The sequence below is a fragment of the Phaethon aethereus genome, assembly GCF_964289735.1.
Source record: "Phaethon aethereus genome assembly, chromosome: 5".
Taxonomy (NCBI): Eukaryota; Metazoa; Chordata; class Aves; order Phaethontiformes; family Phaethontidae; genus Phaethon; species Phaethon aethereus.
In genome coordinates this window covers 34317305-34335481 of record NC_138579.1, presented here as the reverse complement: position 1 = coordinate 34335481, position 18177 = coordinate 34317305, and the positions used below count along the sequence as shown (strand labels likewise).

General features: G+C 36.9%; 1 protein-coding gene across 1 annotated transcript in view; it reads left to right on the top strand.

Moving 5' to 3' along the window:
• Positions 1–18177, top strand: part of AQR (aquarius intron-binding spliceosomal factor) — a gene marked incomplete at its 3' end in the record, with an annotated part of 54783 nt that overhangs the window by 10183 nt on the left and 26423 nt on the right. The window contains exons 9-20 of the mRNA XM_082000720.1: positions 55–131; positions 1373–1437; positions 3495–3611; positions 4560–4673; positions 5478–5581; positions 6399–6501; positions 7562–7682; positions 10492–10633; positions 11374–11552; positions 13412–13579; positions 14014–14183; positions 17640–17881. Of these exons, the coding sequence (XP_081856846.1) occupies positions 55–131; positions 1373–1437; positions 3495–3611; positions 4560–4673; positions 5478–5581; positions 6399–6501; positions 7562–7682; positions 10492–10633; positions 11374–11552; positions 13412–13579; positions 14014–14183; positions 17640–17881 (1602 nt within the window). The remainder of the gene's footprint in view (positions 1–54; positions 132–1372; positions 1438–3494; positions 3612–4559; positions 4674–5477; positions 5582–6398; positions 6502–7561; positions 7683–10491; positions 10634–11373; positions 11553–13411; positions 13580–14013; positions 14184–17639; positions 17882–18177) is intronic.

The following is an 18177-nucleotide window of genomic DNA, read 5'->3' as shown; positions in this document are numbered from 1 at the left end:
ACTTTAGTCTGCATTTAAGGAATATTAATGCTTTTGTCATATGTCTGATTTTAGAGCGTATCGGGAGAGAAGATTTCTTTCACAGCTCATTCAGAAGTTCATTTCTGTGCTAAAATCAATACCTGTCTCAGGTAACTGTGGTTCGTCTGTTACTTTGTTATCTGGCAATCTATCTTAAATTTTTTTCTTTGCTGAAGTCACTACTTGTTAGGATACCAGCCTGAAGTTGGAGACCTTATCTGGATGGGGTTTTAGTGAAATCCATGCCTGCCTGCATGGATTTCATGTCAAAACTGGTATTCAAATCTGTATATGCTTTAAAAATGAAATAGCTGAAAACTGCTTTAAACCTCTTCTTCTGTTCAATATGGACTTAAGGAATATCAGTACCCAGAAATATTTTTTTATTATTGTGTGCTTACAGCCTTCTTACAGCACTCAAGCATGTCATACATACTTACGTGCCTGTTAAACAGGTGGTATAAATGCATATCATAAGGCTCTATTCTGTCAGTACTGTTGATTTACAGTAAGAACAAAAGCCTAAGTGCAGTGAAATTCTGTAAGATTTGACTGCTCTTGATTTATAAGTCATTGTGACAAGCAAAATTATATGCTTGCCTGATTTGGAAAGGAAAAGTGTTTGTACAGGAAGGTGTTAGCCTTTTGACAAAAAAGGCTTATTATGCCCTAAGTACAGCACAGTTTGGGTGAAATCACTTCCCAGAGTTCTGCTTTTGCTCTTAAGAGCTGAAGTTTGCTAAGAGTTTAACTGAGCTGTAAGGGAAAAGTCAGTGTATTGTGGCTTCCTCAGAAAGGATACCTGTCCCCTTCGTTTTCCCAATTATGCAACACCTGTTTTAGGAAGATTTACATTAACAGTTCTTCGGAGGCTTTAGGAAATAGATATTTGTTAAAGGAGACTGTTTTCTGTTTTGACATGATTCTAAAGACTCCTTAGTAGTCACCATGGAGTACCTTTGAATATTGTGAAGGCCTTTTGTATACACCTTGATTGCAGTTTTTAAATAGGTACCTTGAGTTAAAAGTTCTTAAGAACCTTCGCAGGCCATTGGTATCTTATGGAAGTGTGCATTTTTGTATGTTGCACTGGTGGTTTTTTTCAGAGTGAATAAAATCACTCCTGAAACTCTGCTTCCATTGCTTCCTTATATCCAAAACTTTTCTCGTTTGCAATGAAAGAAAGGGTTGTTTCAGTAAGAGGGAAGAATGTGCTGGTTAGCTTTTTATTCTTGTTAAAAGCTAATACTGGTATATTAGTAGCATTTATTACATTTGTAAAGAATAGTTCAAGTACAAATATATTGTGGTGTGGATCAATTGCAAAAAAAATTATTTTTTTTCTATCTAGGTCCTATTTCTATGGACAAAGTACATTATTGTGAGAGATTCATTGAACTCATGCTGGATCTTGAGGTAAGCTATGAAATTGTTTCAACCTGTTACCAGGTGTACTTTTCTAGGTTTTAAATGTGTAAAGTCATTTTTACAGCCTAATTCCAATTAGCAGGTGGTTATGTCACAGTTGTGCGTATGGTTGCTTAATAGTGGTTTTCCATCTGTAAATAGGAGGTTGTAGCAGTGCATCCACATTGGGAACTGACTAGTAATGTTTATAAACCAGATGAACTGCTAGAGAAAGCTAGGATCCTAAATTGCTCAGTGAAGAAGACTTCATTAATTGGAGTACTGGTAATAATTCTGGCAATTGATGAAAATGTGTGATGCTTTAATCTGCTAGGAATAACCCAAAAGTATTCTTCCCAATGCATAATACGTCACTTAAAGTATGTTTTGTGTTGTAGGGTATAATCCAAGAAAGTGTCAGTAGTTCTGACCTGCAAACTATTTCTATTTTACTAGAATTCATCATTTAGAAGTAACCTATGTTTGTTACAGAATAATAAGAGGCCCAGCAAGATTTTGTGAAATTTTTCAGTAGGTTCTAAGAAAGTGGGATAATTTTAAGCTTCACAGTACCAGAATTAAAAAGACAAGACATTAATTTACAATTTCTCACGAGTAGCAATTTATTTAAAATAACTTCAGATTTAGAAGGCATCCTGAAATAAGAGAGTTTCCTGGGAGAGTAAGCACGGGGAATTTTAAAATGGCTTGATATTGAACTCATACAGGCTAACTGTCCTCTGCTAAATCACTTGACATGGTTTAGTGGGCATGGTGGTGTTGGGTTGATGGTTGGACTTGATGATCTTAAAGGCCTTTTCCAACCTTAATGATTCTGTGACTTAGGTAGCCTGTGCTTATAGTTGCAATAGAATGAATTACTTAAATTAGAGCTTGTTGTCTTACGGGTATAATATACTCTTATAACAGAAAATAGGTATTTGAAGTTAAACTTAAGTCTGGTTGTTAGCCAGAATGCTGAGAGGGAGTACATGTAATGTCGGTTCTTGCTAGGTATTACAGAAAGGTTAGAACTCAGGCAGTTTATGAAGCCTGTTTAAATGACTGGAACAAGCAAATGAAAAATTAGCTGTAAATCCAAGTCTGTTCGCCTTGGTAGCATGTACAGTATTAATTGGCTCTTTTTACCTGTATCAAGGCCTTTATCAGAACATTTGTTTCATATTGAAGTACGCAGACTGCCATCAAAACTTGGTAATTTGATAATTCGAAAGGAATGACTCCATGGAAAGTTATTTTGGTTTTTTGAGTTTTGTTTTTTTGTAATTATTGTGCAGGGCAATTAACATTTTCTACTACAGATTCATCCATTTTCGTTGTCTTAGTTCTAAACACCATGCTGATGCTTTTTGGATTTCTAAATTAAGCCTGTAAATTCCATTGAGAGCAACTCATTTTTTCCTCTTGAATTGTTGAGGTGTAGTACTGTATGCTGTTGGACACTTGCTACATATAGCAGCTTAAGCTAGCTACACTGAGGAGAAATGATCTCTATTTTTGTTACAAAAAGCTTGTATAGGCTTTTAATTAAGATTTGAAAAATCCTTAGATCTAATTTGAGTATCTTACAAAGAATAGAAGATACCATACTGTATTTAGAAGAAACACAGTTTGCAGTCTTGAGAAAGACAAATGTAAAATTAATGAGATGAGTATAGAAAACAAACATTTGAAACAACGTTGCAGCAGTTTGACTTATCTTTTGTTATGCACAGTCATTATGTGGACACTTAGTAGTAGAACAATTGCTTTATTTAATTTACTTTTATTACTGGCAGGGTGCAATCTCACTAAATGACAAGTTTGTGCTGTGCTCCCAGTCCTATAAAAGATGGTGTTCATAGCAGCCTACCTACATAAAACCAGTGTCTTGGCATACATAAATGCTTCTCAAATAGGAGAAACTCTGTTAGGGTATTAAATATATAAATAACGGTGCGGCAATCTCCTCTTGTTATGCCTTCTTGAAAAGGAAAGTTATGAGAAACCAGGATTTCTTACATTTTGAAGAACTGCTTGTACTAACATGCTGTTGTTTACCACAGGCTTTGCTTCCCACACGGCGCTGGTTTAATACAGTGTTGGATGACTCCCATCTTGTTGTTCACTGTTACTTGTCCAGTCTTGCTAAAAGAGAGAAGGAGGGTCATCTCTTTTGCCAGGTGAGGTACAAAGTCGTTGAAAATAATTTTTCCTTCTGATGTGGCTCTGAATACTCCAGTTGTTTTGTTTTATATTTTTCTGTTAAGGCAGGTTTTTCTGATGGATGCAGACTACATGTTTATTTAAATCCTTCAGATACTAGCTCTTTCTTACCTGTACCTATGTGTGTGACTGTTCTTAACATTTCTGTCTCAGTTTTTGAACATTTCTTAAAAGTACAACCTAGAAAACAGTGCAGCTTCTGGCATGCTTTACCCCACATATAGCAGAAGTTGTCACCGGTGCATTCTTCTGTGCTTTATTTTGACCTGAGACAGTTCTACCATGCAGCTGTTTTTTCCCTACTGTCCTTCAGTTTACTCAGTTATAGACAGTATATTATTTTTTATGTCAGGATCTGAAGATCTCTCCCCTTTCCTGCATCTCACCTGCTTTTCCTGCTGCTTGTTGTCCCCTATTTCTGGCATTTGTTCAGTTTCTCTGAGGGTCAGCAGCACATCTGAGTAATTTTCTTCTTCCAACTTAAATAATCTCATTGAAAGCTAGGATGAATTCCACAGCTGGCATCAGAGAGGGCAGGAGGGAGCAAGACCTCTCCCTTTTGGTAGCAGCAAGCCGTAAGTTGGGTTCAGTGTCTCTGAACCTCTGGCTAGATCACCTTAGTGCAATTAGTTTCAATTTCAAAGCCTAGAATTTAAAAAATCCACACTGCTTGTGGGCTGTGCTGTAATTTCTATGGCTTATAGACGAGATACCTAAGCAAAATTGTTTTGTGCATCAGCCAAGTGTAGAATTTAGATACCACTCCTCAGTCCATTTCTACAAGAACTTTGAGGAGCTCTTGTTTGTGCATGGTGCCCAGATTTGTCCCCTTAAATTGTGTTTTTGTTTGTGGCAGGGTGCCTCTTCTTGTTTATCCACTAATTTATGTATGGATGATGTTTCAGCTTTTAGATATGCTTAAATTCTACACTGGCTTTGAAATCAATGATCAGACTGGAAATGCTTTGACAGAGAATGAGATGACAACAATTCACTATGACAGAATTACTTCTTTACAGGTAGGCAGATGGCAAAGTGCTTATGGGAGGGAAAGGATTTGGTTTTGTTATTTTAATCTAATTTACATCTGGAATAGGCATTAAGTTCTTTCCCAAAGCAAACCCCTTATTTTTCCTATTGAGTTACAGGAATAGTTTTAACTTGACTTTCTATACCATACTGAAGACACTAGTGCATCAATATTATATATGTGACACTATGACTAAATAATATGCTCTAGCAAAACACCACCACTTTTCATTTGATATTGTTGAGCTGAACTGCTCCCGTTAAATCTATTCAGAAGGGAAAATTAAGTGCTGTAGGAACTTAACTTATGATTATGCAGTAGGTGGCACCATTTCTTCAAGATCAGTAAACACGTATTGTAATAGTAGTCCCTTGTACATAAGAAACAAAAATTCACATTACTTGTAGTCATATAAAGATAGTTACACTTTTCAGAATTTTTCCCATTGGTTTTAACAAAAAAATTCAAGGAAGCATGGTTAAATTAAACATGTTCCTTGTCTGCAAGGCTACATGTCTGCTCCCTTATGTTTTATTTTAATGACAGAAAAAATGCTGATAGGAGGGTGCATAAAAAAAGGTACTGTGTTGGAAGCACAGGAGTAACAAATAGGTGGTGCTAACTAAGAAAAATGGAGATTTTGCCTGGTTTTCACTTATATCCTGGTAGTGTCCAAAGGGTGCTATGTGTTATGAATCAGAGGAAGCTCTGCTTTTGTATAAATATTTAGGTTATTATTAAATTGTTTCATTAATACACTTGCATTTGTTTTTTGTGCATGAATCTTTTGTAGAGAGCAGCATTTGCGCATTTCCCGGAGCTATATGACTTTGCACTCTCAAATGTAGCTGCAGTAGATACTCGTGATTCACTGGTGAAGTTATTTGGGCCCCTTAGGTGAGTTACAAAATGAAATTCAACATGAAATTGAAATTCTTTGTTCTCAGGATGTTTTAATTTAACATATTTGTAGCCTTTTTTCTTTCTGACTTCTCACGTGCCTTCTCCTGTTATTTCTCAGGTCTTTCTGACTTGTCACGGTGCCTTTACGTCTGCTGAAATAGGGAGACAGAGAGAGTTTGCATTCACTAGTAGTGAAGTACTGGAATTCCAGTCTAAGAAAAACATCTGTATTTTCTTTTATTCTAATGAATGTCAGAAAATACTAATTTTCTGGAAAATAGCTAGCTGCTTAAAGTAATTGTAGCAGTAATTAACTTACAGTAGTTAACCTCTAACTTATTAAATTTAGCTTTTTTTACTCTGTTCTATACAAAAACTACAACAGAAATATAAGTATACTACTGTATTAACTGTACTGTATTGCAAATGCTGTGATGAAAAGGGTAACAGTCTGTATTTTGACAACGGCAATGTGTGCTCTGTTGTTGGGTTCTGTTTTCCGCTACACATCTTGAAACAATAAAAAAACCGCTCACACCTTGCTGTGTTCCTTACAGATGAGTGGTTGAGCTTACACCTATGGCTGAGCACGCTTCATCCGTGGAAGTGCTCTAGAGCACTTTGTAACAAAATGAATATTTTAAATATATCAAACTTCACTTAAAATGCTGATCTGTCATTGCTGGTCTCTGATGAAATTCATAGTTGGATTTTTTTTTTATTTAAAAAAAAAAAAAAAAGCTATCCTAAGGGCATGCTCTGTAGTTTCAGTGTCCTGACACAAACTTCTGTTTTTCCTTCTGCTGTGCAGCTCAAATACTCTCCACCAGGTGGCGTCATACCTCTGCCTGCTGCCGCCCCTTCCGGAGGGGGAAGACTCCAGCTATGAAAAGGAGTTTCTGCTGGAGTTGCTGGTAAAAACATAACTAACGTTGCTTGTGTTTTTTCATTGCAAACTCAAGATATAGCTAAATCTAGCAACTACACTGTAGTAAAGTAGCCACTCAGGACCTTTTGCTGAACTACCTGTGAACCACAGCAGTGTTATAGCCACAAACAGCATATTAAGATGCGGTTAAAACCATATAAATTAAGCATTTGAAAATATTTATAAATATAGTTTCTCTGAGAAACTAGTATGTATGTGGTTGGAGTAATTACAAAGGTCAATAAGCAGTCTCAGCAACACTTTTGAGTTCTTCTGGAGAAGTTGTTGCTCTTTATGTGGTAACATGTTTGTCCCCTTTAAAAACAAAAAAATCTGCTAAGGTAGATGTAGATATTTAGTACCCATTTGGTTTTTCAAGCCCATTTGAAATACCTTTTGATGCATGTAATGGGTTTTTTGCATTTTCAGTGTATAATAATGTTACTGTAGGCTTCTAATCTGATATCAGTATTGGAATGGCACAGCTGTTTGCTTTTTTTAAATCTTTTTCATAGGCATACTTTGTGGTTGTCAATTTCTTTAAAAATCATTCATGTAATTTCCTAAGGTTTAGATGGTAGTAATATGATGCTTATAGATGCCGTGGAGAGAGATTTGTTCAGAGGACATATGGTAGTATTGAATGTTGGTTTGGGTTTTTTTCTCCTGGAGAGGGAATTAAGACTAGCTGTTGCTGAATGAGCAGTGTTAGTTAGCTATTGACCATATGTTTAATGGAAAGCAAAATAAATTTAATTTGAAGTTGATACTCTGCTAAGCCTTGACTGAATATTTTCAGTTCTGGTTTGCCATTTTTGCTTTGAGTAGCCAAGTGGTTGATTGACTTTAGTACTATGACTGATAGTTGGACTATGTGTGTGTTCATCTTCTGATGCCACCGTGTGCATTTAGTTACAAACCCCAAAACTAAACAAAACTCAAACTTATTAAAAGAGAGACCGTCTTAGGGATTAATGTGCGTGTTTCAAAAATAGCTTCATTGTCCCTTTTTGACTTAGGAAGTTTAAAATGCATCCTTTCTTCAGGTTTCCCGTCATGAGCGACGAATATCTCAAATTCAGCAACTCAACCAGATGCCTCTTTATCCCACAGAGAAGATTATTTGGGATGAAAATATTGTGCCAACTGAGTATTATTCTGGGGAAGGTACGATTAGTAGTTCAGTAAATACTGAACAGGACTGTAAATGCTGCAAAAAAAGCTGTTCTAATGTCGATGTTCATTCTGTCTTTGTAACTTAAATGTAGTACTTTTGCATCTTCCAGTATCTTAGAGTAAGGTCAACTTTTTTTTTGAGTTGTGAATCAGGAACTCTGAGATGAAATTGTTAGCAAACTTATAGTGGACTTAAAGAAAAATCCAAAGGCCTGTGTTTACACACAGACATTTACTTGCTTCTAATCTGGGTAACAGATGTGCTATACCACCAGCTGTGGAACAGGTAGTTACTGTAAAGTGAAACAAGTTGTAAACACGCAGCAGGAAAGTTTTTGTCTGTGCTTTGCTTTTAAGTATATTCAAGAAAGCCTTTTTAAAAAGAAAAAAAAAGTGGTGATGGGAGGAAATTAACACTAATTATCTTACTCCTTTTATTTCAAGGTAGAGGCATACACGTAGTCACTGAAAGGTAGTGTGTGCACTCTAAATTCAGAACCTAGTGTTCTTGCTTGATGTGCTCATGATCAAGGAAGCAAGCTGCAGGTATTGCAAACAAGGAATTATGTAATTTTAAGCTTTGGAATAAACGGCACATGTGTTTTTGTTTAGCTACTTTTAAAAAAAGTTTTAATGTGGATCATGAGAATTTTCATTAAGAATGTATAAATTAAAATTTTCAATATGTAAATTCCAAATAATATATATCTTCAAAGACTAGTATAAAGTATGTTTCTGGTTTGAGCAGTGAGTGTTCTGTACCCTCCTCCATGTAGTTTTGATTCAGAGGTGTTTTTTGTGTAGCTATAAGCCTTAAGTTCAGATGCTTAGCATAAATTAGTTATCTGGGATAAATTCTCTGTGAAAAAATATTAATGAGAAGAAAGAGATTTTTGAAATGTAACCCCTTTAGATAAGGCAGGGTTATAGGCAACAAAAGATGTTTTTCCAAACAGGTATGATACAAAGGCCCTCTAGAGATCTGCCCAAGAAGAGATAAAGTACTTATGTTTAGAATCATAGAATAACTTGGGTTGGAAGGGACCTTTTAAAGGTTATCTAGTCCAACGCCCAATGGTGGTTTAGTATTTTATTAGCCAAATATATTAATTACAGTATATGTGTTATTGCGGGGCAGGGGTGAGAACAGCTCATCACACCTGTTTCTCTGCTGTTTTGTGATTTTTTTTTTAATAATGCATTAAAGAAATTTTATTAATGGTGACGTCATTTTGGCAAGTAACAGTGGCTGCTAGTGGAAACATTTCTTTCTTCTGTGGTGAACTCTTCTGTTATTATTGTCTGTATATTGATAGCATTGTTGTGAAGCATTTCTGTTGCTGTCAGACTGCTACAGGTATTTTTCTATTGTGCTTCTCTTAGTTTTAGTTTATGCTTTCCCTTTTTGATCTCCGTGTGTTCTGTAGCCCTGATTTCAAACAAGACCATTTTGTTTTTGTGGTCTTGCGGGCTTTTTTGTGTTCTTAAAAAGTAGCTAAATTCTTTTTGTCTAAAGCTTAAATAAGAGTAGTCTAGCCCAAGAGAGATGGGAGTATTGTTTCTGTGCTCTTTCAGAAAATGAGGGAAGAAGAATATCTGTCTGTTAAATGCTGTGTGGCCTTAAAGAGATGTTGCTTCAAGCCTCAGCCTGCATGTATGTAACTAGCTTTATAGGACAGGGTTTGTTCCCAACTTGGTGTTGGGAAATGTGTTAAAGTATTTTATGACCATGAGGCTTTCCAGAATAGAAATTACTGTGTTCTGTCGCCTTTCTTCACTGCCATTGTATCTAAGTGCATGTGAAAGCCAGTATGTAGTACATATACCAGTGAAAGGTTTCAAGGATAATATTGCAAGTTACAAAAGCCTGATGCTTTCACAGGTCTTAAGCATAGGTGTCAAACTGGAACATTTGTCCGGTAATATTAAATGAGTAACATATTTTTTTTATTTTGGAAAATTTGCATCTAAGACTATCCTAAAGCTATGCAAGCTTTAGGACCTCTTTGTGAGTTTTAATACTCCTTGTTTAGTTAGATCTAATCTTTTCATCCTCATTTAAAAAAAGAAATAAATCTATAATCAGTAACAGAAACTTTTCAGGACAGTTGTGTATTAAAATTTGGTTTCTTGGCTTAAAACTTTTTTCTACATTAATGGTTTTTGTGGCTTCTAATAAACATAAAAGATTGGCATTGGGGAGTTATTGGTTAACGCATGGGTTTTTTCCCATCATTATTTTTTCATCATTATTTAATGCTGACTTAATTGTTGAATTCCTATAGTACCATTACTTTCACCTGCATTTGATTTTTGTAAAATCAATTTTGTTGTAGTCTGTGTACAGGAAAGGATTCAGTCTTTAAATACTGCCAGAAGGATGAAAATTCCTTTAATCTTGTGCAGGTTTATTTAGAGAAAACATGAAAAATGTGATTTTTAGTTTTGTATATTTATAAAATATGGTCAAGCATTGGAACAGGCTGCCCAGGGAGGTTGTGGAGTCACCATCACTGAAAGTGTTCGAAAAACATGTAGATGAGGCACTTCAGGATATTGTTTAGTGGGCATGGTGTTGTTGGGTTGATGGTTGGACTTGATGATCTTAAGGTCTTTTCCAGCGTTAATGATTCTGTGATTCTGTGAAAAAGAGTAATTCTTAAAATCTCCCGGGATAACAAGTATGGCAGTTACAGAATAGTGTGTGTACATATTTATGAATCCATAGAACCAATACATGCATTCATCATTTTTTGTTTATTCATCAAATACCTCTTCCCTTCCACTCTTACCCCCGTAGGCTGTCTCGCACTTCCCAAATTGAATCTGCAGTTTCTGACTCTTCATGACTACCTGCTGAGGAACTTCAATCTTTTCCGCTTGGAGTCTACCTATGAGATCCGACAGGACATTGAAGATAGTGTCAGTAGGATGAAACCATGGTAATATTTATTAACTGATGCAAACCAGTTGGTTCAAGTTCAATTGTAATCAAAGTGCATTTGAGAGTGAATAACTGATACTGTGTATATACTAAATACATGGTAACAAATGTACTTTAAATCATTACATAGATACGATGTTTCATACTGACTTCATCCATAAGGTGTTGCCATCCTGTGGGATGATTTTTGTAAGGGTGTGTTGATATGTATTCCTGTAAATGTGTTAAGAGAATATGTTGGATGCTAACAACCCACCTTTGTTGTGTTAAGATGGATGAGTTAGTTTTCAAAAGTACTAAGCCTTGTCTGATGTTAAAAAATTTGGAAACTTGACCACCAACTCTTCTGGTTTATGGGAGGTGTTACTGAGCATTCTTGAAATTGCCATCTGCCATGTTTTGATCCCCTTTAGATTTCAAGGGGTCATTTGCTGTGGTATCTCTCATACTCACTAGTTGCTTTTTGTTATCTTCCCTTTTTCTTCTCTGTTAGTTGTTTTTTGTTTTGTTTTGTTTTTTTAATAATGCCAGCATAAGTTGCCTTTGTTTCTTGAAATATAAGAATAAGTCAGTTTATCTTATGCTTCAGTTCTAAGATGCACGATTATGTGAATCTACTTGAGTAGCAGGTAAAATTAAGACTTGGAGCTGACTGTGGGGTAAATTGTTTCACTGTTTAAAAAAAGATAATGACTAACAAAACTTTGGTGTTTGGGGGTTGTTTTTGGTTTTTTTTAGGTTATCAGAATATGGAGGTGTGGTCTTTGGTGGATGGGCTAGGATGGCACAACCGATTGTCTCTTTCACAGTGGTGGAGGTGGCAAAGCCCAATATTGGTGAAAACTGGCCCATGCGAGTAAGAGCAGATGTTACAATTAACTTGAATGTCCGTGATAGCATCAAAGATGAATGGGAAGGTACTTAATGTTCTCTGAAATAAGGTGCTCAAAATAGGTCCTCATCAAAGTACACGTTGATGTAATCTTATTTGTAAGAAAGGGGTTTTTTTGTCCAAGTTACAGGTTTGCCAATCTTAATACACTGCTTAAAAGTCAGTGACACAAATTCCGAGTCTAAGAAGTTTACACTTTCCTAAAACAAAGATTGAAATTATTAAAGTATTTACACCTCTATTTGGAACAGAGCATTTACAATTTCAGACTGATGTCATTCAGTTTGTAGCTGTAAAATTCTGCCCTTTACAGGGAATGTGGAAAAGTAGCTTAGCACTTTAACATGCTTGCTAATAATGTCATAATGGAAAAGTAGTGGGGAATGTGGTATTGTTATCTCATCTACAAGTGGAGTGGACAGATTTTGATTTAATGCAAACCAGTGCATTTTAGTAGTTTTGAATGTATTTGAATGTTGTTAGGATGTGCTGACTGTACCAAATACTCATTTCTTATAATTATCGACAGGCAACACTTCTTTTGCTTGGGGAATTGAACTTTAGTTGACTGTGTTGGCAAGTGGCACAGAAGCATGTACTTGTACTTGGATTATCAGTAAATGTCACTCCTCCCTCTTTTGTTAGAGAAACATGTTAAATGTGCGGGAGCTGCATAGTATGATTAAAGGTCACGTTGCACGAATGCTAAAGCTGGAGCGTGCGATAAATAAGCAGGTAAAAGTTTGGGAGTGTAGATTTCTGTTAAGGTAGAAAAGCTAGGAGGATGGCAGCAGACTTCACTATACTGAAGGTAGCTATATAGTGGAGCACTTAGCTTTTTCAATACTAGAACAGCTTCTGTGATTTCAAAAGCAGTAATGCTTTAACTTAATCAAAACTGAGGGAAGAATTGATGAATCATTGCCTGACATAACAGGGTCTTCATGAAACTGCTTTAGGTTGGATAATATCTGGAGAGTAATGAGAAGTTGACTCGTGTGAAAAATACAGCGTGTGTTTACTATAAATTTTCAGTTTCTGTGAGAATCTGTAGGTATACTGGAGAAAAGGATTAGTGTTCAAAATTACATTAGTGAATTGGAAAAATTGCATTTTAAAAGGTAGGGTATAGTTCAACAGGGATGGATATTAAGGTACTACACTTAAGCAAGAACAAGTCACTGCACAAATGCATGTTGGGGGAGCAACTTGTTAGGCAGTAGCTCTGCAGAATGAAAAGAGTCTGAGGTCGTCATTGCTCAAAAGCAAATGTGATTCCACAACAATATGTTACTGCTCAGGGAAAAAGAAAAACATTCAACCAGGTCATATCGGGATTTATAAACTGGAATGTAGCATAGAAAACAAGTAACTTGGTTAATGGACCTTTTACCCTATTATATAACTAAAGTAACTGTTTAGGACTTTGTGCCCCGTTCTAGGCACTGTGCTTAAATTTTTGTTAAAAAAAAAAAAGAAAATTGGAGGTTAGTCCAGAAGAAAGCAGTGAGAATAAGAAATTAATGACACACTACATTTGAGATAAGTCTGAAAATATCTAGGTTGTGTGATCTAAGTAAGATTATTGGAAGAAGAATAATCTTGAAATAAGTAAGTTTGTTGTCATGAAAAAAGCAGTCAATTTCTCCTTTTCGTATCTAGCAGATTTTAGTATGCAGGAATAGAGGAAAAGATGACAATATCCTATGGTTCTCTGTCCTCTAAGTTAAAGGCGTATTTTAAAACAGAACACATTATTCTTTAAACAGATGGGGTTTTATTTAAAAGAAATTTTCATGTATTTTATTGTGTGTATATATATTAAAGAATGGAAAAGGAATATGGCATTCAATCAAATCACTGAATGTTCCTTTTCGGAATCAGGTCTGCGTAAACATGATGTCTGCTTTTTGGTTACTGTACGTCCCACACAACCTTATGGCACAAAGTTTGACCGTCGACGACCTTTTGTTGAGCAAACTGGCCTGGTGTATGTCAGAGGCTGTGAAATCCAGGGCATGTTGGATGAGAAAGGACGTGTTATTGAAGAAGGTATGGTATACCAAAACTGTTTGAAAGATTTATCCCTCCCCTGCCCCCTTATTTTTTGTTAACAGCCCAGTTGTTGACTTCCTTCTCTTTTAAGCAATGCTCATTGAATTCATTACCTACTTGAAAAAACAAACCAATTCCATAAGCAGCCTGAGAAAGGTTAACTAGTTTCGTCTGGTGGATTCTGATGTAATTATATTAAATAAATCCAGTACATTTTGCTTTTAGGAATAAAAGAGCTTATATTTAAAAACTCCATTAGAAATGGGATGAAAACATGAAATAAGAATGTTTATAATGCCATGTAGAAATTACTTTAATCATATGAATTTGTCTAAATTTCATTTCAGGAATGATTATGGATCACTTATTTGAATGATAATCTACTTTTAGCACTACTTCAAATTCTAATCTTACCGTTTCATTACGGGCAGGACCTGAACCCAAACCAAGACTTAAAGGGGATTGCAGAACATACAGAGTATTTCTGGACCCAAACCAGTATCAACAAGACATGGCCAATACAATCCAAAATGGAGCGGAAGATGTTTATGAGACATTTAATATAATAATGAGAAGAAAACCAAAAGAAAACAATTTCAAGGTAAGGTACTGCTCATTGACTCTGAGGATAAGAGTTTGTCTAAATATGCAGTACTGAGGCATGTTCCTTTTAGAGGCATGTAGTTAGGCTTTTTAGGTGGTGTTGGATCACTTCAGGAAGTTAGAGCGTGTCAGCTGGTGATAACTTCCCTCTTCAGCTAAATGTTGGAGTATCTGAAATCAGAACACTCCTACTTCCCTTGAGTATATAATAAAACAGTAGTTTATAATTTCAGTCTTTTAACAGGTAGCCTACTTGTATTTGGCCTTTTGGGTCAAGGGAGTATGTGGAGCATTTTTGTTAACCTGGTGTAATAGTGGGCTGTAAGGAGAGGAGGAGTAGCTAGTCAAAAGGTGAAAATCAGAGAAACCTGTTAGCTTTTGGGAGCATCACTGGCTTGGTTTCTTACTGGGCTTTGGATGGTGACAGAGGAGATATTTTGCACTGATATATTTGATAGTCCTTATAGAGATTGTATGCTAATTGGAGCTTTATAGATTGAATGGTGCTTCTTTTCCTGCCCTAACAGTTATCCCACAGTTGCAGTGCATGATTCTTTGGCATTTTACTTGCTTGAGTATTCATTGTCAAGAGAGCCTTCAAGGAATTTGGTCAGAGTTCAAAATAAACCTGTTGCTAATGCATTATGATACTGTATATTGCCTATAAGTAAGATTTAAATTAAGCACACGACTTTAATTCATTTTTGCATATAAATTCAGCAAACGTTTTTCAGGAAGCTTATCAATAGCTTAGCTTTCCTTACCAGAAAAGGAAAGTTTTCCAACAAGTTGAAATGTATATTTGTGTTTCTAAATTGTGGATTGACATAAATTTAACTTTGACCAGGTGGTCTGTGTTGCCCATAGTAACTCTTTTAATCAGGTGGTTTAATTGCAGAATCACAGTATCATTTAGGTTGCAACGCAACTCTGGAGATTATCTACTCCAAGACCCCTGCCCAAGCAGTGTCACCTCTAGCAGGCTGTCTGGGACCATGTCTACTTGGATTTTGAATATCTCCAAGAATTAAGAACCCAAAACTTCTCTGCGCAACCTCTTCTTAGGGCTGAATTGTCCACACAGTAAAAAAAAAAAAAGAAAAAGTCTTTTCTTGTGTTCAGATGGAATTTAATGTGTTTAATATTGTCTCCTATACTGTCACTGGACACTACTGAGAAGAGGCTGTCTCCCTTATCTTCATTTCCTCCTATCAGGTGTTTATCACATTGACACAATAGCCCCTGAGCTGTCTCTTTTTCCAGCCTGAACAATCCCAGCTCTCTTGGTCTCTCCTCATGTGAAAGATGCTCCGGTCCCTTAATCATCTTTGTGGCCCCAGCACTCACTACAGTACCTCAATGTCTCTCTCATGCATGCTTTTTTTTTTTTTTTTTTTTTTTTTTTTTAAACTGAGGACACCAGAGTTGAACACAGTGCTCCAGATTCAGGGATGGTATGCCATCTAGAGGTACCTGGACGAGCTCAAGGGACGGGCCTGTTTGAACCTCACAAGATTCAACAAGGCCAAGTGCAGGGTCCTGCACCTGGGTCAGGGCATACCCCGGTATCAGTACAGGCTGGGGGATGAAGGGATTGAGAGCAGCCCTGCCGAGAAGCATTTGGGGGTACTGATGGATGAAAAGCTGGATATGAGGCAGCAATGTGTGCTCGCAGCCCAGAAGGCCAACTGTATGCTGGGCTGCATCCAAAGAAACATGGCCAGCAAATCAAGGAAGGTGGTATTGCCCCTCTACTCCACTCTTGTGAGACCCCACCTGGAGTACCACATCCAGCTCTGGAGCCCTCAGCACAGGAAAGACGTGGATGTGTTGGAGTGGAGCCCAGAGGAGGCCACAAAACTGATCCAAGTGTTGGAACACCTCTCCTATGAGGACAGGCTGAGAGAGTTGGGGTTGTTCAGCCTGGAGAAGAGAAGGCTTCTCCAGGGAGACCTTATTGCAGCCTTCCAGTACTTAAAGGGGGCTTCTGAGAAAGATGAGGACAGACTTTTTAGCAGGGCCTGTAGCAATAGGACAAGGTGCAATGGTTTTAAACTAAAAGGGTGTAGATTCAGACTAGATCTAAGGAAGAAATTTTTCACAGTGAGGATGGTGAAACACTGGCACAGGTTGCCCAGAGAGGTGGTAGATGCCCCATCCCTGGAAACATTCCAGGTCAGGCTGGACGGGGTTTTGAGCAACCTGATCTAGTTGAAGATGTCCCTGCTCATTGCAGGTGGGTTGGACTAGATGACCTTTAAAGGTCCCTTCCAACCCAAACCATTCTATGATTCAGCCTCAGCAGTGCTGAGCAGAGAGGAAGGAGCACCTCCTTTCACCTGCTGGCAACTTCCTAATGCAGCACAAGATACTATTGGCATCTTTTGGTCTGAGGGTGCGTAATTTTGTAAACCTGAAAATATTTCTTGTACGCATGCTCAATTTCTTTGCTGTTAGACCATTTAGACCTTTGAATGTTTAGTGTTCCTTGAGTTTTCCATTATCAAAATGCAACATGAACAAAAAATTGCCTTTCTTTTGGTGCTCTCAGAGGTGAAGTTTACAGGGTTGAAGGAGAAACCTTAAACTGCATGAGGGTGTTCTTGAATTTATTAGATTTCTAGTAAAAAATGGATCTAGGTTTTGGGGTGGCTGAGGCATTCATTTGCCATACAGTTGTGCATTACACTAAATACGATTTTTGTGCTGGTCAAAGTAAAGAGTAATTGTTTTAAAATAGCCTGTGTCTATAGTCTTCAAAAAGCCTGACATAAGGCTTACCATTTGCTGCTTCCAGAAATCGATAGCCCAATCGGTATCCACAAAGCTGAAACTTTTCAGAAGAATATGTATACGGAAATATGTTGGGGACTCTATGGAGTCATCAGTTGTCTTCTTGGATTAGTGAATTTAAGCAGGGAAAGAAAGAGCTGAGAAGCAAGGAAGCTGTACTCCACAAGATTGTACATAGAAACCCAATGTGTGACAGGGCTATAACAATGCAGAAGTTTTAGTGCATTTTTGGTATAAACAGCATGACCTTGTGAAAATCCTGGAGAAGAACCTCAAGCAGAAATATGTGTAGCTGTTGACAAAATGTGAATTGTTCGCATGTTGTAAAACCAGGACAGTAAGCCAGGGCCATAACAGACACTTTATTTTGTTTATAGTTTATTTTGAACTATTCCCTTTTCTCCTCTGAGTGTTCTGGAATGAAAATTTTACTGATGATTATGGTCCTCTTTACTAACGTGATAGTTTAAGTATTATATGGTCTTACACTGGTGTTTTGTTGCATATATACACTGTATATATATTGACCAAACACTTGTCAATTAAAGACTGTTATATGCTGGCATCTTAGAATAGACTTGTTTACCAAGAAAATGTGGCATACTGAAGACTAAAAAGTCGATTTCTCCAATCATATTTTTTCTGTTTTTCTAATTTACAGGCTGTTCTGGAGACTATTAGGAATTTGATGAACACAGATTGTGTGGTTCCTGACTGGCTGCATGACATCATTCTAGGATATGGAGACCCAAGCAGTGCACACTATTCGAAAATGCCAAATCAGATTGCAACTCTGGATTTTAATGACACTTTCCTGTCCATTGATCACTTAAAAGCTAGCTTTCCTGGATACAATATTAAAGTGACTGTTGACAATCCAGTTCTGCAAATACCCCCCTTCAGGTGACAGTAAAATTTCAAGTACTCCTGGTCCAGTATTCTTGCTGAAGTGTGTTGTCAGGTGGAGTTTAGTGCAGTGATTGAAGGCGGTGCTCGCTCTTTTAAGGAAAGATGTTAACATGATAACATTTAGATTCAGATATTTATATAACAGAGTTTACTACAGGTAGGGTCAGGACGAGTTTCTGCTCTGTTCTGTACAAAAATGCATCAGGGCATTGCTTGTAGATCAGCCTACTAAATATATGGGAAAAGCAAGAGTATGATATAGAATCAAGACACGTAGTATTCACTTCTGC